Source organism: Capra hircus, chromosome 13 (genome assembly GCF_001704415.2).
Source record: "Capra hircus breed San Clemente chromosome 13, ASM170441v1, whole genome shotgun sequence".
NCBI lineage: Eukaryota > Metazoa > Chordata > Mammalia > Artiodactyla > Bovidae > Capra > Capra hircus.
In genome coordinates this window covers 80,657,950-80,681,466 of record NC_030820.1, presented here as the reverse complement: position 1 = coordinate 80,681,466, position 23,517 = coordinate 80,657,950, and the positions used below count along the sequence as shown (strand labels likewise).

Here is a 23,517-nt window from a genome sequence, read left to right as displayed (position 1 = left end):
ATGGCCGGGACCGAGCGCACGGGCCGGCGGAGGGCGCGTCTACCGGGCCGAGGGAGGGGCTTGGCCGCGCCGCCGACCCGGGCGCGCACCCCGGCCAGCCCCCCAGGCGCCCCCAGACCGGTCCCCGGGAGTCCCGGGCTTTTGCCCATCCCAGAGCAGGCGGTGCACCGGGCCGCGTTTCCTGGATGTGTGTGATACGATTTTTTTTTTTTCCCCTTTAATTTTAAAAGATTTTTAAAAAAGCAACTTAAAAAAAGTAACCCTTAAACGTTTTAAGACTGTATCACTCAATTCTAGTGGGACGCGAAAAGCCAGCTGGAAGCAGAACTAGGAACTCTAAAGGGCAGGAGGGATTGAAATGTTAGCCTAAAAGTGTTTCTTTCTTTTTTTTAAAAGGGAAGTTTCTGCCAGGAGGCGCTGAGTGGCGAAACTGCTCAGTTTCAGATGTAGAGCCCTCTTCACTCTTGATTTGGCCCCAAAAGGCGAGCCCCAGGGGGTGGGCAGGGGGCGAGAGGGGAGGGCGCTGCTGGGGGCTCCGGGAGGCTGGATTTGGGAAGGCCCGGGCGGTCTTGCTCGGAAGGGGCCAGACCTGGCCTGCGGGGTGCACAGGCCGGGACCGGCTCCCCGGGGTCGGGATAGATGTCCAGGTCCGGGGTTGGAACCCACGTTTTAGGATTCAGGGTAGGGCCACCGAGGACGGGAAGCCGCATTCTTGGGCGGGTGGGTGGGGGTGGGGTGGGCCGGGGTTGGGGAGGGGAAGTTTTCGAGCAAGGCTTAGTACCAAGAGCAGGAAAAGGCCATCACTGGCCACTTCTGGGCCCCCAAGTAGTCTGTTCACATTTGGAGCAGTGTAAACTTTTCTTTTTGTTGTGTTTTCCAAGAAAAGAATAGTTACTTCAGAGTGTGAGGCTTTGGTGCGCTGGTTCCCCTTTGAAATTCCTTGAGCCTCAATTTATCTTTCTGGATCAGCCTGTAGGCCTTGGAGTGTTGAGCTTGAACATTCCTAATCGTCTCTTGAAGACATGGCGGGTCCAGTGACCCTTTGGCAGGTCTGGGGGCCTGTGACTGAGCCCTGTGCAGGCTAGCTGGTTGCCTAGTTTTCTAGATCGTTTGGGAACATTAAGCTGTATGTTTTAAGAACCCTAGGTCTGATTTAGTTCAGGTTGATTCAATTATGTCTTCATCGCTATTGAGTTGGTTGAATGAGTTGACATGAGATTAAGCTCAACAAAAGAAAAGGCAGGGTAACAGCAGCTGCCTGCCGGGTCTGGCCACTAGGTAGGGGTCTTGAAGGAAGCCTTTCACCTTTTCTTTTGTATTTGTCAAGAAGTACATTTAAAATGTTCCGTACTGTACTCTTCCTCCTCCTGGGATGGATGGACTGCCTTGATTGATTGATATCAAATAAGATTTAAAATACTGAATTTGGTAATACTTTGAGAATGAGTAATAGACCTAGATTTTCCATAAAGTCTTTAGAGCCCTAGTGACAAGTGCAGAGTGGTAACCTAATTGCTTTTTGTCTGAAAAATATAACAGTCAGACCACTAGTTGGTGCTCGCTTAGTTACCGTGTGCAGAGGACTTTTTAAGGTGTGTCCTTAATGGGCTTGACTTTTTCTGAGGAACTCCTGTTTATTTTAGATACTGTTTTGTTTCATATTCTAAAGACTGTAGTGATGTGTGTGTGTGTGTTTAATCCCTGTGTTTTAGTGGAAGTCGACCCCCACCCCAGATTGCTGCCATTTTGAGTCAGTTATATAAGTACTGAAATCAAGAGGCAGTGACTTACTTAAAAATTCAGTGGTTGTTAGTTACAAGCCAAATTGACCATTTATTTGGCTTGTTTGGTAGAATAGGGTTTATAATCTCATTGTCTGGGATTTCTATTATTTGGTGAGAAGGGGGAGGCTGCTCCTTTAGAACTGCATGTTGATTTGCATGCTTCAGGAGGAAGCGGGGAAATGCATGGCTTTTCTAGGTAAAGGACACACTTTTTTCTTTCATGTCCAACCTCAGTGCTTTTCTCTTCACAACACCATCAAACACTGCTGTTTGACCTTTGCTGGTTTGTTTTTTTTTTTTTTTAAATTTGTGAGGCCTGAGTTTAGTACTTGTCTTGGGTTCATATTATTCCCTTTCACTTCTTAATCAAAAAAAGGAACTAAACACCATTCAGATAAAGCTTGTAGAAAATGTTGCCCCGGTCACCCTGAAGAATTGGTTTAGATAACAGCTTGATCCCCCGCCTCCCAGGTAAGGGAGGAAGATGGAGGGTTAGGGTTAGCCTTTGCCAGTAAAGGTTTAAGCAGAAGCTGGTCTGAGTTCTCTTCCTAATCCTCCATTTCTGGCCTGTTTTAATAAAACCCCCTTCCAGTGGTCCTTTTCAGAGGAAATCTGAAAATAGAACTCAGTCATCAAGTCACTTACAAACTGATGAAATAATTAAGGAATATAATGGCCTGGCAAGGCCAGGGTCCCTCTGTCTCCTCATTCCAGATAAATGCTAATCACTTCTCTGTCTTTTAACAACATTTATGATGAAATGGCCTGTTTTTGCCACAGCAGGGTTGCCTGCCCAACCCTGGAGCACTCTTAATTCTGATACGCTTGATTAGAGCCTCGGGGGTCCCAAAAGATGTGCTGTTTTCCCACTCTGTAGAATTATATTCTCTTCTCACAGTTGTTCCAAACATGATATTGGTTGGTAAGAACTTTTGAGTAGTTTTAATGACTCTTGACTGCTTAAAATCTACTACTTAAAAAAAAAAAAAAAAAGGCCTTTTGTTAGGACTGTAAAGGATTGGACCTTTTTTTTTTTTTTTTTTACATGAAGCTTTGTTTCCATTTGGTTAAGAAAAAAAAATTCAGATTGTTCCAGCTCACAGATGCCACTATGGCCTGTGTTTTAAATTGTTCGTTTCTAATTTCTTATTTTAGCTTAATTGTGTAGTAGTGTGTTTAATCGATGAATTGGAAAGGTGGTGTCAAACAACTGAACAATGGGTGTATATTTTCAAGCTTAAGAATTATACAGTAAGAATGAATTGCATGAGACAGTGTTCTCAACTGACGAGTATTTGTTCCACTAGAATAAAACAAATGTAAGGAGATTTTAAGTTAAACGACTTCGTGTGGAATACACTGAGTAGTTTTCAAATTACTGAGATGTGTTACAAAATGAAAAAAACCAGCCTGGAGGATATTTACAGAACAGCCACTGAAGTGGATTGAAGGAACCCCAATCATATTAACTATTCTAAATAGTGAAGGGTTTAGTTGCACCGTGTAGATGAAAGTGGTGAGTGCGGAAGGGTCCTGGTTCGTTGCCTCCTCTCCAGATCTTTGGGGGAGGGGTGCTGACTGGTTTCAGTGCACGTGGAGGAAAGGATGAGTTACACAAAGACAGCAGGAAATTTCTTAAATTTGGGGGAGGGAAGCTCGATCCTTACAGCTGAATAGCCTGATTTTGAGGGGGAGGTGTTAACCCTTCCGACATGTTGGTGAAATGGTGACTTTGGGGAGGAAGGTGATGTGGATTCTTTCTTCCAGCTTTTTACTATAGTTAGGCAGATCTGCGGTATGTAGGGTGGAGGGTTTGGAATGGAGGCTGTGAGGGCAGATAGAAATCTGACTTTGAGGAAGTGGGAGGGCTGTGGGGGGGTGGGTAGAGAACCGTCCTTTCCTAAAATCTGCAGCTCATGGTGAGTAAGCTCAATTCTCACCGAAATCTTCCCAACGCATGGAGGGGCACCCCTGCCGGCCAGGTGCCACCACGCACTCCTTTACAGCAGAACACTCATCAGAACCCCTTAGAAAGTTTGAGCGTTTGTTGGCGGGCTGTTCCAAACAGCCTCATTACTTCCTGCCCAGGGTCACAGCATAACTGAGTTACTGGAAATCTGGGGCCAGTTTGGTAATTTTATGATAAAGTTGAGAAATAAAATTACCAAACCCGAAAAGACAGCTGAATAAGTTGTGTACGAGAGAAGGAGTTTAATCCTGTGGCCTTTGCCGGCAGGGTCCCCTGCTTCTGCAGGAGAGCAGGCCTGCAGTCAGCTGCCAGGGTCTCGATGGGCTCCAGGAGAGCTGGCCGCGCTGTCTCTTGTTTCCAGTGTGTCAGGGAGCCTCAGTTTAGCATCGGTTCTATGGGCTGGAAAGGGAGAGTCCGGGTATGTTTTGTTTCCCAGCCAGCATTTAGGAGAAACGCTTGTTTCTTGCTGTATTTCCTGCCTGTGACAAATCAGGATAGCCTCAGAACTGTCAGTTACACCAGAAGAAGCGTTTTTGTGTGTTTTAGGTCTGCGGATAAGTTCAGTTCAGTGTTTAAGTCTACTGAGCAGTGATTGTATTAACTGAAGGGAGACATTTTTTTCTTTTTGAAAGCAAATAGGTGATTTGAAAGAGCCAGACGAACAGCTTTAGTATTTACTCAACAGATAGGGAGGGGAATATTTAAATGTGGCTAAAGAAAGATCTTGGGCCTTAAAAGGCATTGCCCTTGTTTATATATAATCTGAAGTTGGGTTAAATTGGGTATAATTAAGAACACTCACCATTTGGCTCTGTGGAAAAAGAGGTGTGGGTGTGTGGGGTAATGGGTAATATAATGGTTATGGTGGTTTGTATATCTGTGTGTGTGTATATGCACATAGAGAAATACAAATATATATACATATGCACACTCAGTTATCTCTGTATGTGTGTGCAGCATTTTCTGTGTATAGTTAAAAAAATACACTTTTTTTTGGGGGGGGGGGTTCGTTCAAATTGTCTTTAGTTAGTCCTGTTCAGAATCTTTTCTAAATACTTAGGGTAGTACTGGTAAAGCGGTAATAATAGAAACTCACTGATAGCAATGCTTCTTGCTTAATTAAGAATTAAAAAAATTAATTTCCCTTGTAGTTCTCTTTCATGTCAAGATGGAATTTTTAAAAGCCAGTTTACAGGCCACAGTATCTGTTAATGTTGCTATTACTGAAACTAAAGCTAATAGGTGGCGCTTTAAGTTCATAGTAAGATCCTTTGTTGACCTTAATTGATTTAGGGGGAATCAGGCTGGGTTCATCATCATAACCTGCAGATGTGCTAGCAGGATTATATTTCTATGCTGACTTCGTCTCCCATGTAGAACTGAGCACCTACACTGAATTTCAACAAAGTGAGACTGTCTTGTCACAGCTTCTCAGGCTCTGCCTTTGAATAATCATTCACTTTCGAATAGGTGGTGTTGAATATAAGCTGAATATTTTAATCTTTCTCTTTAGCTTTTAAACATCCTTCCACATTTATATTAGGAAAGTCAGGTTGACCATCTGCTCAGTGGGTGTGACCTTGGTGATTTCCTTGAAATAGTGTTGAAGGATTCAGTCAGTGGGTTTTGATCACCACTGTAGGTTGCTATGCAGAGTTCTCTTCACTTGTCAGACTAAGGAAAAAAATAGTGTGTGTAAAATAGAGAAGGAAAACCTGTAGAAAAACTGTCAGTTTCCCAACCAGATCTTGGAGATAATTTTGAAGTTTAAAGGATACAAATGAATGGGCCAGAGGCTAGCAGTTTGTTTGGACTGAATGTTTCAACATCCATTTGGATACCTTGGTAGCTTGGATGACTTGCTGGAATACTGCAAATTACTTGGCTATAAATAGAATTTTTATGTGTTTTTAACAGGTTTTGAGGACTTTGAATACCTTATTGCTGCACACCATGGTAGTAGATACTCCACGTTAGGTAACCTGCTCAGCTGGGGTGTGCTGTCTTTGAGGTCACTGGTTTGAGAACAGCTGTACATAAAGAATAGTATTTCCAAGTCACTTGGTCAGCAAGGTGGCATTGATAAGCACAAATCATGGTGCTTCTCATTAAGCATTATAGAATGGGTAGTAGTTGCTAATTTCAAGGTCTGTAGGTATCGGCAGAATTCATAGTAACTTTACTCACACATCGAATATCTGCTTTTTAAAAAATAAATGCTTAAAGAACACCAGACTTGCATTTTATTTCAGGTGGTTACAGCAGTATGCTTCTTTCTTTTCAAAGCTTATGCTGTGGTAAATTTAAAAAAAAAAGTATCTACTGACGTGATCACAATATAACTTAGTTTTCTCTCCAGATAGGTTATACTGAATAACCTGTTGCTCTAGGTGCCTGAGGAGTAAATGGCTGACGGTTGAGTGCTGTCGTTAACCTGAGGAAAAGTTAAGATACTGGAAAATTTCTTGCTGAGCACCTTTGGCTCAGCTTAGTGTGTTCGGAAGGCTCCCTCTTCTGCACACTAGTGTTTAGAGGGAGCGTCTCCCCTGACCCCAGCTCCAGCTCCAGCCCCGTCGGTTGCTGCACGCTGGGGGCCTGTGCGCTCACACTCCCTCCGTGGGGGGCTATTGCCAGCATGCCTGCTTTTCATAAGTTGCTATTCAAGTCTTTGTAGGACGGGCACTCTGTAAAGAGTTTTGATTTTTGGTGAGCAGCCTAGTCTTGGTAGTTACTGATTGATAGTTTAAGGAAGTGTTTTGTCTCCATTGAGTGTCTGTGTCAAGAGTTGAGGGCAGGGACTTCCCTGGGGGTCCAGGGGTTAAGACCCCGAACTCCCGAGGCAGGGGGCCCAGGTTCCATCCCTGGTCAGGGAGCTGAGGTCCCACACGTGGCTGCCGCACAACGCAGCGGAAAGTAAAGACGTAAATAAAATGGAAAAGAGTTGAAGGCATTTGCTGTGAGAGATGACCCTAGTAGGCCTTGCATTTGGGGTTTGGTAGGTCAATAAGAAAGTGAAAGTGAAGTTGCTCAGTCGCGTCCAACTCTTCACGGCCCCACAGACTGTAGCCCACCAGGCTCCTCTGTCCGTGGGATTCTCCAGGCAAGAATACTGGAGTGGGTTACCGTTTCCTTCTCCAGGGGATCTTCCCGACCCAGGGATCAAACCCTGGTCTCCTGCATTGGAGGCAGACGCTTTACCCTCTGAGCCACCAGGGAAGTGGCTATAAGTCCAGATGATGGGGGTTTGCTTCTACTCGTCACCTTTATGGTGTGATTATATGTGATTCATTTTTTATCATTCTCTTAACAATGTAGAATGGTCATTAGATGGCAGCCACAGACAGCCATGTAGAAGTCTTGATGAGCATTCAAGTTAATTTTAGGGTCAAGCCAGTGAGGTTGGTGAGTGGCCAGGGAGCGGCGCAGCCGGGGTGCACACCTGCCCCCGTGGCCCTTTCTGGGCGCTGGGGGCAGCAGTGAGCCAGCTCGCAGGAGGGCTGGCCCCGGGGCTGAAGGCTGGCCCGTCTCGGGTGTCTTTTCAGAGGACAGGAAGGATTGCTGTGAGCCTGGGCCGCAGGCAGTGGGGCACAGCTGATGACTGTCAGAAGGCAGTGGCGCCCCACTCCAGCACTCATGCCTGGAGAATCCCATGGACCGGGGAGCCTGGTGGGCTGCAGTCCATGGGGTGGACCGGGGAGCCTGGTGGGCTGCAGTCCATGGGGTCGCTAGGAGGCAAACACGACTGAGCGAGTTCCCTTTCACTTTTCACTTTGATGCATTGGAGAAGGAAATGGTAACCCACTCCAGTGTTCTTGCCTGGAGAATCCCACGGACCGGGGAGCCTGGTGGGCTGTCTTTGGGGTCGCACAGAGTCGGACATGACTGAAGCGGCTTAGCAGTAGCAATGACTGTAAGGTTCTGTCCCTTGGCTGGAGGTTTTGCCACCAAAAGACCCCCTGGCCTGGGACGTCCATCCCCCAGCTCCCCACCCCATCCTGAAGCTCTTCTTTTTCTGAAGATTTTTTTCCAGTGTCCTCCTGTACCACTCCTTTGGGTCTGGTGTTGGAAGCTGATGGTGACTTACTTAACCCAGATATTTGAACATTTGAAAGATAAAAGCTGAAATGAAACTGTCAGAAGACAGGAACTTCCAGTATATGCCCCGACCCCACGTGGGAAGTGTACCCACATGACATTTTTCATCCAGAGTTGTTGGGAGTTTAGGATTGGTGTCTTTGGTGAAAGATTATTTACAGAAAAGTGTAGTTCCCCAAAGCTGACAAATGTCAGATTATTGTCAGATTTCTTAAAAAGTTGAGGTCTGACATGCAGGGCTTTGATTTTTGCCAAATCAGGACATTAAAAAAAAAAAAACAACCCCCAAACCCTTTCCTATCGCCACTCTTTGATTTTATAAGAAGGGCATTTTGGCACCAAAAAGTAGAAAGGGTCTTAAAGGGCAGGCTCTATTCAGATTGAGATGGATCCCTGCAGCTGTGCCCTCCTCGAGTCATCGCTCTCACTCAGCTGTCGGCCAGGGAAGAGTGCCGCCAGGGTTTCAGAGCTGCTTTTCCAGAGTGTGTGCTATTACTTTCTTCAGTTACAGTATTACCTGGGACACTCACATTCAGTAAATATTTGCTGAAGGAGTAAATGACTACACGGAAACCTAAAGGATCACTCAACAAATCCAAATAATCATCTCACATCTTGATCAGCATGATCACAGAGTTACGTCTACCCATGAAGTGTGTCTAACCCCAGACCATGGACCATGGATATTTTGAACTCTGCAAATGGTCCTGTGATTCAACCACCCGCAGTGAGTGGACGGAGGAAGACGGGTATGCGGTGGTGACAGCTTCAAGGCTGCAACTCAGCCAGGACTGGAACTCGGGCCCCTGGAGTGTTCTGTGCTGCCCAGCAGCTGGCAGCCCGGTCTGTGTATTTCTCCTCCATTGTGAGTGCGACAAAACGCTAAGAAACTAAAGATAGAACACTTAGTCCATTCTCTCTTTACCCTAAACTTTGATCTGCAGGCTTATGCAGAAAACCTTAATGTTGAAGACCTAGTTTACTCCTGACCAAAAGATAACAGGGAGTAGGAGGATTTTGTTTTTCTGGGTGTGAAGAAGGGGAAGAAATGTTTCCTCCTGTTCTGAGCCCACTGGCTCCTGCTCTTTGAGGAAGTGGAGAGAAGGAAAGGAAAGGGGGTGTGTGTGTGTGTGTGTGTGTTACGTGTTGACTATGTGAAAACTGTGTGTGTGTGTGTGTGACCTGTTGACTGAAAACTGTGTGTGTGTGTTACCTGTTGACTGTGTGAAAACTGCTTACCTTGAAGGTGGAGGGTGTTGGCTTCACAGGTTAATCCTTCTGCAAGTGTGAAGATTTGCTCCCAGCTCAGAGCCTGCAGTTCAGTCAGGTCATCCATTTTGCGCCTGGCCAACACATACGTGAAAGGTGGATTGGAAATGAGAAGGCCTGTTTTCTGATGGAAGCCTAAGCAATGTTCTGCCAGCCGTGTTGAGGATCTTATTTAAAATGTGTGCATTCATGAAGCAGCTTTTTGTCTGTATTTCCTTATTTGTAGTCTGGGCAAGGAAGTCTTACCCCAGTGCCCACTGAAGGCAGAAGGTTGTTAAAAGCAAATGGTTTGGGCAGTGGAATGAGGGGCATGGTGTCCAGTGGTTCAAAATATATCAAGGCTTTGCGTGGCCAGGATGAGGAACTTCTAAAATGTGTTTCTTGAATGGGGGTTTTAGGAAAGGCTCCTATTTTTCAGTGCTTTTCTTGGTGATTTGGGTTCTGTGTAATCCACCAGTGTGCTTTTAGGCATTTGCGTTTCTTGTGTATTCGTCTATAAGAAAATGTGAAACTCTGGCTTCTAAGATTTTGCCTCAGGTGCTTTCATTGTTCTTTTTTAAAATTTTTTTTACAAGTCTGTAGACTTGTAGAGATTGTTTGTAAGGGTATACATCATGCACTTTAGTGGCAGTTAAAACATATTAAGCTGAATTTGATCATGTCTGTTCTGAAACTTGACATTTTTTATTTAAATCATTGAAGCACCAGTTTAACTGTGCACTTCTTGTGGTTTGTTAAGGACTATTGGATAAAACACTAATGGTCTAAGTAATGAGCATGTGTAGCAGGATGTTCTGTACAGAGCACTATTCGCTAAAAGGGAAGCCACTGAATCGGGTCTCTTCTCTGCCTCGTGGGGAAGGCCACTGTGAGCCATGGGCCCGCTTCCCTCCTTCCTGGCTGGAGCCCAGGGGAAGGCCACTGTGAGCCATGGGCCCGCTTCCCTCCTTCCTGACTGGAGCCCACCTTTTTCACCTTTTTTTTTTTCCCCCTCCAGGTTTTGGAAGGCCCTTGTCTCCAGGTTGCTGGAAGTGACTTTTTGCTCAGCAGAATCAGCCGCTTGGTGAAGACAGAACTCATGCTTAGCGCTGACTCGGCTCTGCGTCCGCCACCGGGGAGTCTCTCTGCCTGGTCCTAGAGAGAGCCAGGGATCGGCGTTGTGACTGAGCTTCCTGGACTTGCGGAGACTAGAGGAATACACACTTTCTTTTGAATTTTTACAACAAATATTTGGTCTGGTTTTGAAGCCTCGGGCTACTGGGTGCGTGAGTGACAAGTCTTTGACAAGTGGCCTTATTCCAACTCCAGAGATTCCTCAAGCAGATTCTAACTTTATATACAATCCTCAGGAGACAGGAAGCATGCCAACCCAATCGCTCTTGGTGTATATGGATGGACCGGAAGTGATCGGCAATCCCCTTGGCGCCCAAATGGAGCTCGATGGCGCCACGCCGGTCAAAGGCGCCGCGGCGGCGCCCTTCCGAGCCGCGCAGGAGAAGAGCGCCGCGCAGGCGGGGGGGCACTCGCCGCTGGACTGCATGTTCTGCAGCCAGAGCTTCGCGCGCTCCGAGGACCTCAGCAGACACGTCCTGCTGCAGCACCGGCCCACCCTCTGCGAGCCTGCCGTCCTGCGCGTCGAGGCGGAGTATCTCAGTCCTCTGGACAAGGTTCAGGTGCGCAGCGAGCCTCCCAAGGACAAGAGCTGCAAGGAGAGCGAAGAGCTGAGCTGCGAAGTGTGCGGGCAGACGTTCCGCGTGGCTTTCGACGTCGAGGTCCACATGAAGAAGCACAAAGACTCGTTCACGTACGGGTGTCACATGTGCGGCCGGCGGTTCAAGGAGCCCTGGTTTCTGAAGAACCACATGCGGACGCACACGGGCAAGTCGGGGGCGAAGAGCAGGCTGCAGCCCGGCCTGGAGAGCCCGGCGACCATCAACGAGGTGGTGCAGGAGCCGGCGGCCGAGGGCGTCTCCTCGCCGTACAAGATCTGCATGGTCTGCGGCTTTCTGTTTCCAAATAAAGAAAGCCTCATCGATCACCGGAAGATGCACACCAAAGAAGCTGCTTCCGGGCCCCGCGGCCCGCAGGCCGAAGCCCCGCGGGAAGGCGTGCCGTCGCCGGGGGCGGAGCTGCTGCAGTTCCTGAACCTGAGACCCGCGTCCCCTGCCGAGGTCGCCAAGAAGCCGGCCAAGTGGATACCTCAGCTGGACCCGTTCACCACCTACCAGGCCTGGCAGCTGGCCACCAAGGGCAAGGTGGCCGTGTGCCGAGAGGCGAAGGAGCAGCAGCAGCCGGGCCAGGAGGGCAGCACGGACAACGACGAGTCGTGCTCCGACAGGGAGGAGCCGGGGGAGGCCTGGAGCGGCAGCAGGGGCCAGCCGGGAGGCTCTGGGAAGCCCAGGGCGGGTAGAGGCGGCTGCCCCGGCCCCTCCCACGACAAGGAGAAGTCCAGACTCCCCCATGGCGAAGTGCCTTCTGTGGACGCGGACCCCAAGTTGGCCAGTAGTAAGGAGAAGCCGACGCACTGTGCCGAGTGTGGCAAAGCCTTCCGGACCTACCACCAGCTGGTGTTGCACTCGCGTGTGCACAAGAAAGAGCGCAGGGCCGACGCCGGCTCGCCCCCCGCCGCCGCGGACGGCAGGCAGCCCAGGACATGCTCCCCGGAGCTGCCGCCCACCCTGGAGGACAGCGGGGCCCTGGACCGGGAGGCTGGGTCCGAAGATGGCTCCGAGGACGGGCTCCCAGACGGGCTGCACCTGGGTGAGCTGCCCCCCCGCCCCCTGCCCCCTGCCCGGTCCTGCAGGGAGGACACGGCCCACTGAGGGCGGGTCTGGGTCCTGGCTCCTGGTCTCACCCTGTTGTAAAAGTCCCTAAGCTCTCAGGGCCTTCGTCTCCTTTCTGTAATAGTAGGGTGGCCTTAAAAGGCCTGTCGCGGTTTCTTCCTGCTCTGAGTGATGCGATGTCATGTTTTGCTAACAGAGGCCCCACGTTAGCTCACCTGGCGCGTGTGCTGCGTCACAGCGGGGCAGAGGCCTGGGGTGCTGCTGTTAACTCAGTCACTCCAGCAGGGAGTGAACACATCAAAGCTCATTGAAAGATCTCATCTGTTCAGTCACAATTGTAGCGTTCTTATGGCACTTAGAGGAAACGGAGGCCGTCGCCGAGGGCCTGTTGGTGGGTCTCTCCGGTCCAGGGCAGAGTGTCCCACTTGTGCTTCAGGTCTCGCCCCTCTTCACACAGCTTTTCTCTCCTTTTAGTAATCTTTTATTGACTAGAGGATTCTGCTGCTGGAGCTCAGCTGATAAACCCATGCCAGGTCAGCCGGGGAATGATGAGAACAGGAGTCAGTCCTAGGAAAATAGTGTCCTTTACAGAGGTGGTCTCGGTTTAAACATACGCTGGCGTCTCGTGTGGTGAGTGGGCTGTGTGTTGATGTTTCAAGAGACCCAGCGGGAACGTGACCGGATAATACATCTTCTCTCAAGCCGATGCCCAGTTTCTGTCCGGATCACATGATGGGGCTGAGGGTGGTAGTTTTCATAGCAAATATTCAGCGTGTTTTGAGTTTCCTTGGAGATAGGAAACGTAGCACTTGGCACATGCTTATAATCTTCAGGTTTAGAAATCTAGAAAATGCGTTAGACATCTTGATGACATCATAAAAATGACTTTAAACATAGCCTTCTAGTCTTCCAAGCGGTTCCTTAGGAACAGCGGCAGCGCTTTGCTGCTTGTGGTGAAAGAGACGCCCCGGTGCCCGAGAGCTGTGAGCGGGTGGTCGCGCTTGCCTGTGGGTGGTGTGGGCAGGACTGAGTGGATGGTTGCGTTTGCCCGTAGGCGGTGTGGGCAGGACCGAGTGGACGGTTGCGTTTGCCCGTAGGTGGCGTGGGCGGGACCGAGTGGACGGTCGAGTTTGCCCATGGGCGGGACCAAGTGGAAAACCTGGGCCCTGTCGGTGGGCGGCTAGGATGGCCCATAATAGCTGGGAGCACCAAGACTTGCGTTGGGTCTGGTTACGTCTTGCTTAACCTTTCTTTGCCCGATTTCCTGTTTACACACAATTGGTTCATCAACCCTTATCTTCCACCTGCCTATTTATAAAAGTCCTTTATAAAGGACAGCACAACAGAGTCACTGGTGAAGCTAGAGAGAAGCAGGAACCAGGCAGACAGGACATTTCACACCCTTTGTGTTGGAGCAAAGGCATTTCGTAACTCTGGATGTGACGCAGCGCACCATAAATCCCGACGCACAGCTGGAAGTAGTAAACTGCTGTGACACGCAAGCTCAGCTAAAGTCTTGGCGAGCTGGGTGTGAGTGTCAGAGGAAGAGCTGGGCGCTCTGTGAGGGGTTGGGTCCCCTGAACCCACACTGTGATGGGCCTTCTGGTCTAGACTTAGCTCACTGTGATCTACTGGGAGCCTGGCTTTCTTAAGGTTTACTTTCACGATCAAAAAGCAAAGTAAATGATTTATTGTTTTCAACTTTTATAAACTGGATTAATAATAGTGATTCATGTAAGTTGATTTTTTAAGTCCTCGTGACACCTTTTTAGACCAAAGGTTGTTTCTGCTGTCTTCCAGTATTTGGAGGTGGCTATACTGTCTTCTGGAGAAGGCAATGGCAACCCACTCCAGTACTCTTTGCCTGGAAAATCCCGTGGACGGAGGAGCCTGGTGGGCTGTGGGCCATGGGGTCGCACAGAGTCGGACACGACTAAAGTGACTTAGCAGCAGCATCATACTGTCTTCATGGAAGTTCAGGGGTGACAGAAGTTATGTGGTCCTGTCTCTCTTGTTTTTAAGTCATGCCTCCAGGCTCGTGGGATTCTAGTTCCCCCATCAGGGATTGAACCTGGTCCCTGGGCCATGATAGTGTGGAGTTCTGACCGCTGGACCTTTGGGGAATTCTCTCTTTACTCCCGTCTTTATGGTACCTGGGAGCTCACCGAGGCTTCTTACAAGCTGCTTTTTAAAATCAGTGAAGTCTATAAATCTAGACTTCAGAATGTGGACAGAGCCAGGTAGGGGCCCTTCAGTTGGAAATTCCAGGGTTTCCAGGCAAAAGGATGAGTTATGGTGAATTTACAGATGCCCCATCTTCTGCTTCAGCCACACTGATGGGTGTAATGTGACCAGTGGTGACAGGAGGTTCATGCGGAGCTCAGGGTCCTGCTGGACAAGCTGGGGTGCGACTGTAGCGCCTGGGCCTGCCTCAGGGGACCTGTGTCTGCTCCACTGTCCTGATTGTGGACAGAGGGGTACAGATTGTGATTCGTCAAGGTTGCCCATGTGAGCACTTGCGAATAATATGATCTGCTTTCCAAAATCTGCTTTGCTGAATTTTGAGAAACTTTCCTAGGTGTTTGCCCAGGGCCAGACTTTTAAAGATTAAGCTGTGCCTGCTGCCCTCTAGTGGTAACTGGCCATGAAGCAGGGAATCGTCAACAGAGAACTCTGCTGTGCTCACAAAACGAAACTGTTGCACACAGGCTTTAATGATGCACACAGCCTCAAAGCAGCACTTGGCTGTTTTTAGCCAATGCCTAATATAAGTTATTTCAGATTTTCCAAAAATGTTCTACCAAGAATCTTTAAGTCAGCTTGCCCTGTTCACATCCTTGAGCTATCGTCTTACATGAATATTTTTGTTTCTGTTTTAAGATAAAAATGATGATGGAGGGAAAATGAAGCATCTTACATCCTCAAGAGAATGTAGTTATTGTGGAAAGTTTTTCCGTTCAAATTATTACCTCAATATTCATCTCAGAACGCATACAGGTAAGGCACCCCTTACGCTTGTTCACTGCACGTATCGGCTCAGGATTGCGATGCAGCCCTGTGTCAGGTTTTTGCTGTTGTCCAGACGCTCTTCTGGATGCTCGGGGCAGCTTAGGAACAGACCTGTAGCCTGCTGATCTGCAGCTGTCGCCTTGCCTCCTTTAGTCTCATTGTAACTTCAGCTGTTTTCTTGTGAAGCTGGTCTCTCGTTTAATGTCTGATTCCTTTATTCTCACTCCCATCTTATTAAAATCTCTAATATTTTTAAATGTCACAGCTTTATTATGTTTTAGAATGAAATTAATAATACTTAATCATCATTGGTTTATGTTTATTACTGTTACTTTCTGGCACTCTGCCTGGCTTGGGGGATCTTAGTTCCCCCAGCAGGTGATTAAAACCATGATCTTGGCACTGAGAGCTTGAAGCCCTGACCACTGAACCACCGGAGAATTCTCAGTCATCTTTTCTTTAGGTTGTGGAAGCAGCTGTAGCATAATGGTTTGGGAGGCCATGTGGACTCGAATTTGGTTCTCCCCTACTCATTGGCTGTGCAGCCGTAGGCAGATTAACTTTTCTGCGCGCTCATTTTCTTAGCTGTAAAGATGGGATAATATTCACTCGCATAGGGCTGTTACGAAGATTAAATGAGATCATTTTAAGGTGTGCTTTTAAATTTTTAAATGGAAGACACATGTTCACATTTTCAAATATTTGGGGTAGAAAGAGTCATAACCCCACGACTCATGAGAGCTTCTGGATGAGAAGATTCGCAGACAAGGGACGAGGGGAGAATCTGCTCTCTGTCGTGTGTTGATGCTTTTCATAAGCGTGTGTAGTAAAGTGACGCTTCTCGTTTTAGGTGAAAAACCATACAAATGTGAATTCTGTGACTACGCTGCAGCGCAGAAGACCTCCTTGCGGTATCACCTGGAGAGACATCACAAGGACAAGCAGACGGACGCTGCCGCAGACGGCAAGAGCGACGGGAGACCCCAGGAGGCCGAAGATGCACTCCTAACCGCCGACAGCGCGCAAACCAAAAATTTGAAAAGATGTTTCGACGGTGCCAAAGATGTTAAAGGCAGCCCACCGGCAAAGCAGCTGAAGGGGATGGCCCCCGCCTCTCAGAGCGTCCTGGGCGGCGCCCTGCTGGCGGCAGTGCACAGGGAACCTCAGGATCTCAGCGGGGATGCAGTGGACGACGGTGCCGAGAAGCCGAGCAAGGCCCCCGGCCCCGCTTACTTGGACGCCTTGAAGAAGAGGCCGCCCGCGGACCCTCAGGCCAGCCCCCTGGTGTGCAGGACCGAGGCGGCCACGGCGGCCCGCCACGCGCAGCTGGGGCCCCCGGAGAAGCGGGCGGCCGACGCAGGCTGCCAGGAGAAGCCGCTAAACCTGTCGCTCGGCGCCCCGCACGGGGGCGCGGGGGCGCCTCTGGGCAGGAGCGTGACCGCCAGCAGCACCTGCCCGTTCTGCACCTTCAAGACCTTCTACCCGGAGGTGCTGACGATGCACCAGAGGCTGGAGCACAAGTACCACCCCGACGCGCACAAGAGCTGCCGGGGCAGGGCTGCGCTGCGCAGCCGGCGGACGGGCTGCCCGCCGGCCCTGCTGGGCAAGGACGTGCCCCCGCTGCCCGGTGCCTTCAGGCCCAAGCCGCGGCCCGCCGCCCCGGCGCAACCCAAGCCCGCGCCGGCCGAGCGGCCCGCGCCCGGCGCCCAGGGGCCCAGCAGAGCCCCGCCGCCCGCGGGCGCCGACAGCACTTTAGCCCCCAGCAACCTCAAGGCGCTGCGCCCGCTGCCACCGCCCGGCCTCGGGGTTCCGGGGCCCGGTCCTGCCCGCACGCCGCCCGAAGCACCGCCCTGCAAGGCAGGCCTGGAGAAGGCGCGGCGGCCGGAGCCGCAGCCCGCCGCCGACACCACCAGGAGCGACGGCCCCTGGGCGCCCGCGCGGGACTATGCGTGCGGCCGCGGTGGCGCTGAGCCGGGGGAGCCGCTGCCCAAGCGGCCGCGGGTCGCGCCGGAGCCGCCCTGCGCGCCGTGCCGCCGGCCGCCCGAGCTGCCGCAGTACCGCGTGGTGCGCGGGCTGGCCTCCCTGCTGCCGCCCGAGTGCGCCTGCGCGCCGCCCGCGCCCCCGCGCGCCCGCGCCCCGCGCCCGGGCCCGCCTTCGCCGCGCTGCTGCCCTGCGCGCCCGCTGCTGCCGCCGCGCTGGAAGGTGGGCGTCCTCGGGGGACCCTAGGGGGGCAGGGGGAGGGCCCTGGCGCTGCGGCCCCTTTTCCAGCTCCTCCTGGGCTGGGCCGAGGGCAGCGGGGCCCAGGGGCTGTACCCCCTTGCAGTGCCGAGCCAGGTGTCCTTGACGCCTAGCCCGCGTGCATTGCAGGGCGCGCAGCCTGCCCGCCCCTGTGATCAGCGCGGGTCGGGCGCCCGCACAGCGGGCTCGGGGCCCCTCGGAAGCGCTCTGCGGGCGCGCCGGGCCCTTCCCAGGCTGCTGGGTCCCTTTGGTGTCCAGACCTAGGGAACCGCGCTGCCGCTTTTGGCCAGGGCTCAGCCTTAAGTGAATGTTAAAGCGCAGTCTTCCGCGTGTTGCTCCCCCGATGCCCACAGGTACCTTGAAGGTCCTTGTCCCCGCAGAGGCGGTTTTAAAGCCCTTGCTGCATCGGACGTGTCTAGCACACACCCGAGGCTGTGAGAGTGGGTGAGACAGGTGTGGGGACCTGTCCTGCTCGGTGAAACCGCAGCGCCTTCCCTGATGATAAGCTCTGCAGGTTCTGCGCCCAAAGGGACGCATCCATTTTAAACATCACCGTTAGTATTAATTTGAAATGAAAGGTTCTGGGTGGTGACAGTCTGTATCAAAGATGGCTTGATGTCAGTTGATTGGGGGATAGCTAATTAGAAAACACTCGCTTTCACACAGTCCAGTGACTTTTATAAAAATTTTGATGAAAAAATAATCTCTGCAGCCTTTTGATTAGAAGTGTCCCTTTCCCCCGACTCTGCATTTAAAATGGACATGAGTCATAACTGTGTCTTTCACTTGAAGAGAAAAGACTGTGTGTTGCAAGTAAATCGGTCTTTTTTTCCCTCCTCCACACAGTTTTGGTTCATGATACACAAAGGCTTAAAATATGTTGCCATTTTGGCTTTTAATTTTTAGTAGCACTTAGATAATTTTACCATTTAGTGACTTTAAAATTCTAAGCTAAGAAATGTCTTCCTGGCAATTAAGAACATTTTACCTTGTAACTAACTCTATAATACATATGGATCATATGTGTTCTGGTCACTTTATCAGGAATTTTGAAAATTGGCTTCTGACAACCCACACACATTGTTGAGCTTAATTCTAAATGCCCGTTACACTTTTTTTTTTTTTTCTCTAATCAGGAAAAAGGCCTGTGTCCTATCAACACTTATCTAGCAGCATGCTACAAAAGAGGAACTATGAGAATTTTATTGGGAACGCACATTACCGACCAAATGACAAAAAAACTTGATTTCCTGTTTTGGGGATGAAAGGTGAGCACATACACTGTATTGATTTTACCTAACTGAAAACAAACCATCTAACTTACCCAGTATAATATCACAAAGTAAAATTGCTTTCAACTTGAATTTTGAAGTGTTTTTAAAACAGAGCCCTCAGGGTATCTGGATATCAGTGGTGATCATGGTAAAGTAGCAAAAGCAACTGAAAGTTACTGAGGGTTTATTTCATGCTAGGGGTTGAATGAATTGTTTATCGTCATGAGCTAGTTTAGTCCTTCTTAGAGCCTTAGGCCAACTGCCTGCCATCAGTTTTTGTTAATAAAGTTTTATTGGGACACAGCCACTTCCTTTCCTTTCCTTTAGATCGTCTGTGGCTGCCTGGGGCCACAAAAGCAGAAATGGATCATTGTGACAGGGACTTCATGGTCTGCAAAGCCGAGAGCTGTCTGGCCAGTTATAGGAAAAGTTTGCTGATCCCTGAGTTAGGAGACTCTGTGCCCCCTTTACAGATGTGGAGACTGAGACTTGGCTTATGTAACTTGCCCAGCACCTTCCTCTGTTTTTTGGTCCTAGGTCTGCAAAATCCAAGGCCTGGGCCCCACCCCTCCAGTTTAAGTGCTTGTTCAAAAGCTTTATAAACCCTTAGCAGGAGCAGCAGTGGGACAGAGCAAGGAGGTTTATTTTGACTTTCTGGTTCACACGGCAGGTGTATCTAGTGGTGGCTACCCAGAAGCTTCAGGTGGTGCTCTTGGAGTTGTGCACATGTTGATTTAGTTACTTCCAGGTTTGGGCAGAGGGCATGGCATCTGTGTGAGAGTTAACAGTAAAGTGACTGGAAAGACGGGGGCTCATGGACAGATTTCATCTCCTCCCAGACAGCTCTTGTTCTGCTAACCACTACCGTATCCTCGTGGAGCAGACTCTTGACCCAGCGCCTGCTAGATCTGGATTCAGAGAGAGAGACACGTGGACCAGGGCAGAGTCTCTCCTTGCGGTTTTCCCTGGGGCACATGGGCCTGTCTGTCTGCATCCTTCTTTCCCGCTCAGGTGATGCCAGTGGTATGCGGCTGGCATCATCGCAGAAATGGGATTAGATCCACTCTGCCTTGAAACATAAGCACGGTTTATGGGTGGTTATTTGCACTGTGTGTAGCGGCAAGCGGGGACTGTCGTGTATGTGACCAGCTCCCGCCTCTTCCTGCAGCCTCTGGGCTTCTCTGCTTGCCTTTCTCTCTAGTTTGGAACATCCTTTCCACATCCTGCTGGCCAAACGACCTTGTTCCGGTGCTTAAGCTCACGTATTTCTGCAGCATGTTTGCGAGGAGCTGGGCCTTCGCTGTTCATACTCCCTCTGCGCTGTGGTTCATACGTTTATGCCCACCTGACCTCTGTCCCCGACTTCCACCCTGAGCAATGCTGAGGTGGTGCCTGGCCCAGGACTGGGAATTTCAGCTGTAAAACCTCCATAGACGTTGGCCAAACAGTGTTACACGTGTTTTGTGCCCTGTCCTTCTCATGGAGGAGGTTATTCTGTTGAGTCTCGTCTTAAATACCTGTGGTCTGTGCCATACATTTGCCTTTTGTTAGGTATAAATTTCCAGAGTTTCCTATAGGAGGCAGCTGACTTGACACCTGTATCTGATGTAAATTCCTGTTGGTTAAATCATCTTCATCAAATCACTGTTCATTGTACGTGAGCATCTCCTAAATGGTGCAGCTTATTTATTCAGACTCCCGAGACTTGGTTAAAAATTTAAGCTTAGATGGAACTCATTGCATTTCTAGACCTTTTTAGTTCTGTGTATTTGTTACACTTTTAAAAACTTTTGTAAGCTGTATTTAGTTTTATTCTAATCATGTTTCAAACCTTTTTTTTCCCCCTTAGGTCTTGATGGATATAAATGTGTACTCTCCATGAAATTAAATTAGTTCATCCTTTGAAACAGCAAATGTTGAAAGCTACTGAAATAAGCTGTGATTGTACTGTATATATAACACACAAAGGAACACTACGGTTTTGTAAAGTTGTTAACTTTTGTACCAAATAGCAATAAAAACTATAGTTGGAAGAGTTGGGTTGTACACAAATGGAGACTGGACATCATCTGTTCTGCCCCGAAAAATATGATTTTTAGAATTGACCAAATAAGAAATGGAGTTTTGTTTTTTTTTTGCATACTTGAGCGCTGCTGAAAAGAAATCATTTGGGTTGGGGGGTGGGGTGGGGAGAAAGTATATAACGCTCGCACCTCAGGTAAAAAATTTGTGAATAGATGTTGTAAACCTGCTTGTTTAAATACTGTGTGTATGCTTTTCCTCTAATGTTGCTCATCACTTTGAGCTCTTTTCTGCTATTTGTCCTCCTTCATCTAAAATGTACGGTTTTTTTTTTTAATCTCAATGATTTGTATTATGTCAAATCCTCCGCTGTTTATTGTCTTAATGGAATTGTTAACGGAGACACCGACCCTCTATGAATGGATATGTGCTGCACGTACCAAGACCAGCCTTTCTGTAGTTGGTGCCCTTCTATTGCAAATTTTGGAAGGTCGTCTGAGGCAGACCCAGACCCATGGAGTCCTCTTCTCGGGGGATTGGCGGGGGGAGTTTTAAGTGTGTGTATCTATAGAGAAGCATTTCCTCTAGCCAGCCACACACTCAGTAAACATACCAAATTATTTGTGGAGTTAGTTTTCTATCCAATGAATCATTTTTGTTGGAAAATTCTGGCGTTTGCCTAAATTAGTTATATAAAAATATAAAGGCTAAATTATACATGTGAATTACATATATTGGAAGCAGTTTTTAAAAGAAATGAAAGTTGAGGGGTAAATTTTAGGTTTGCCTCTGGTAGTCTTGGTGTGTCTGGCGCGTCGCTTGGGTTGACTGGACACACTCAGGTTAATTACAGACACGTGAATTGTGCAGGAGTGCTCACTGAGGCTCCTGGTGCTCCGGGGACGTCACTGGTCTTGAGACCCCAGTTGTCTTCCCATTTTTGGTGGTTTGGAGGCAGCACCATTTTCTCAGTGTACATGACAATTTGGGTTTTAAAGAGAGACTAGCCACCAGCTGGCTTACTAAATGTTTTATTACACTTCTGTTCCCTTAATCCACTGTCCATGGCTGAGTGTTTTCAGCAGCACCTAGGTTTAGTGACCACAACACACTTTATTAAGAAAACTGTTTCAGAAATAAATTTGCACTGTTAATTTTTCTTGCCTTGCCCTTCTCCATTAGAACAAGGGTAATGTCCTCAAAGAATCCTGATTTTTTGTTTGTTTGTTCTCATTATGCAACACGACGCTGACTTGATGGAAAAGTCTTAACTCCCAGATGAGAAGGGAGACCTCTCTGAGCTGACTGCTGGCATCGTGATGAAGTGCTTTGTATCAGGAAAGTGTACACTATTGACCTTTCTTTCTGTTCACAAGCTGAGCCATATGTACATAATCTAGAGTTTTGTTTTCCTAGTTTTGCACTTTTATAGCCTATTTTTGAAGATTAACACATTGACAAAGATGATTGACCTGATCCTTACCTAATCCAATGAGTGTTACAGAAAGCTTGCTGTGACGATAAATATAAATCTTAAAGGGGATATACACGATGATAGAGGGCTGAAATTGAAATCTGTATTAAAAAAAAAAAAATCACCAAATCTATTTGAAAACAAGCCAGTTCATGTCATGCTGAAATCTGGAGGCCTTTCAGATTTCTCCTTTTTACCACATTTCTGGTTCCTTAAAAATACAGTTTTGTTTTTTCTTTCTGCAGCCCTTGTACTCCAAAATGTTGTGTTTTTTTTCCTTTTTTTGTCCATCAGTATTAATTATTGGGAATACTACTGGTTTTATGTGTTTTTTTTCCCTTTGAGACAACAGTACATATACTAGAGGTACAATCTGTTGGATTTTTGTTTATGTATTTATTTCATTCCAGTTTGATTTATTTTAATTGTTGATACTTACGTTGTCAAACAGTAGACATTACTTGTTTTATTTATGATGTATTTCAGCTTAAAGTTATGTTATTATATGTGGATGTAAATATAGATTTGGTGTTTTGCAGTCTTGGGCTTTGGTCTTTATTGCGTCCTTGGTTTCTGACGTTACCTTTTTGTAAACAGACACAGTGACAGAGAGATGCGTGCGCTGAATCCCCGTGGGCTAGCCAGCAGCACTTCGTCAGGCTCTCTGTGACTCCCCAGCCCTCCTTCCTCCTTAAAGCAAATCTTTGACATGTTTTAATTTCATGCCTCAAATGCTTCAGTGAGTATCTGTAAGAGATCAGGGCTTTTTCTGATCACGTCTAACTAAACGGACAAGGATTCCTCATAACCGATCTCTGTTGCTGCATTTCCCGTTGTGTCAGAAACGCCTTCTGAAGCCTGGGATCCAAACAAGATCCATTTAACTCAGTTTAGTTGAGAGGTTTCTTGAATCCTAACCTCCTCCCACGTGACACCCACACGCACACTTGATGACATTTTATTTATTGAAGAAACTGGGTCATTTGTCCTGTAGAAATTCTCGTTTCCGTGTTTGGGTTTGTTGGATCTTGTGGTTTCATCTAACCTGTTTCTCTAGCCTCTGTATGTGATCCTATAAGCGGGTAAATAGTCTGGAGGCTTAGTTTTGAGTTCAATTTTGGGGAGATGAGGGCTTCCTCCTCCTATTTCAGTTCTACCCCATCACTCCTGGACACGTACAGTGTGTGACTGTTAGCTACTTCCGTATATTCAAGACTTTTCTTCTGTACAGTTTCTCACTTGGCTAGAGTTCAAAATATTTTGCGTGGGTAGACTGACCATATTTTAGCCCGGCTCAGACAAGTGCTGAAAAATAAGGCAAGGGCCCTCCCTGCACCGTGGCTGTGAAATGTGAAGAGGGTGAGAGAGCCGGACTTCCCGGCGACTGCACCCTGTCCTTGGACAGAAGAGGAGCCTGAGGTCCGAGAAGGCCACGTGTGTCCCCAAGGCCAGACAGCTCTGCCGGGCCCTAGAGGGAGCGGCTGGGTCTCCTGTTTCAGTCTGAGCTCCTTCTCAGGGTCAGGGAGAAGTGCAGCGTCTCGGGTGCGTTTTCAGACTTGGCAAGACATGAGTCGGCTCCTTGCTCGGCACTGGGCAGGCT

General features: G+C 48.6%; 1 protein-coding gene across 1 annotated transcript; it reads left to right on the top strand.

Annotated features, from left to right (window-relative positions):
- Positions 1-22,455, top strand: ZNF217 (zinc finger protein 217). The gene is made up of 8 exons (XM_018056877.1): positions 1-187; positions 10,115-10,124; positions 10,286-11,877; positions 14,781-14,897; positions 15,760-16,968; positions 17,007-17,111; positions 18,284-18,415; positions 20,271-22,455. The coding sequence occupies exons 1-7, from the start codon at positions 1-3 to the stop codon at positions 18,391-18,393; spliced, it is 3,330 nt and encodes a 1,109-aa protein (XP_017912366.1). The 3' UTR covers positions 18,394-18,415; positions 20,271-22,455.

Excerpts from the sequence above, each read along its gene's own strand:
- ZNF217 (XM_018056877.1), top strand. The coding sequence starts at position 1 with ATGGCCGGGACCGAGCGCACGGGCCGGCGGAGGGCGCGTCTACCGGGC. Across the intron at positions 14,898-15,759 it reads TCATCTCAGAACGCATACAG|GTGAAAAACCATACAAATGT; the intron begins GTAAGGCACCCC and ends TTCTCGTTTTAG. Across the intron at positions 16,969-17,006 it reads GCCCGAGCTGCCGCAGTACC|TGCGCCTGCGCGCCGCCCGC; the intron begins GCGTGGTGCGCG and ends CTGCCGCCCGAG.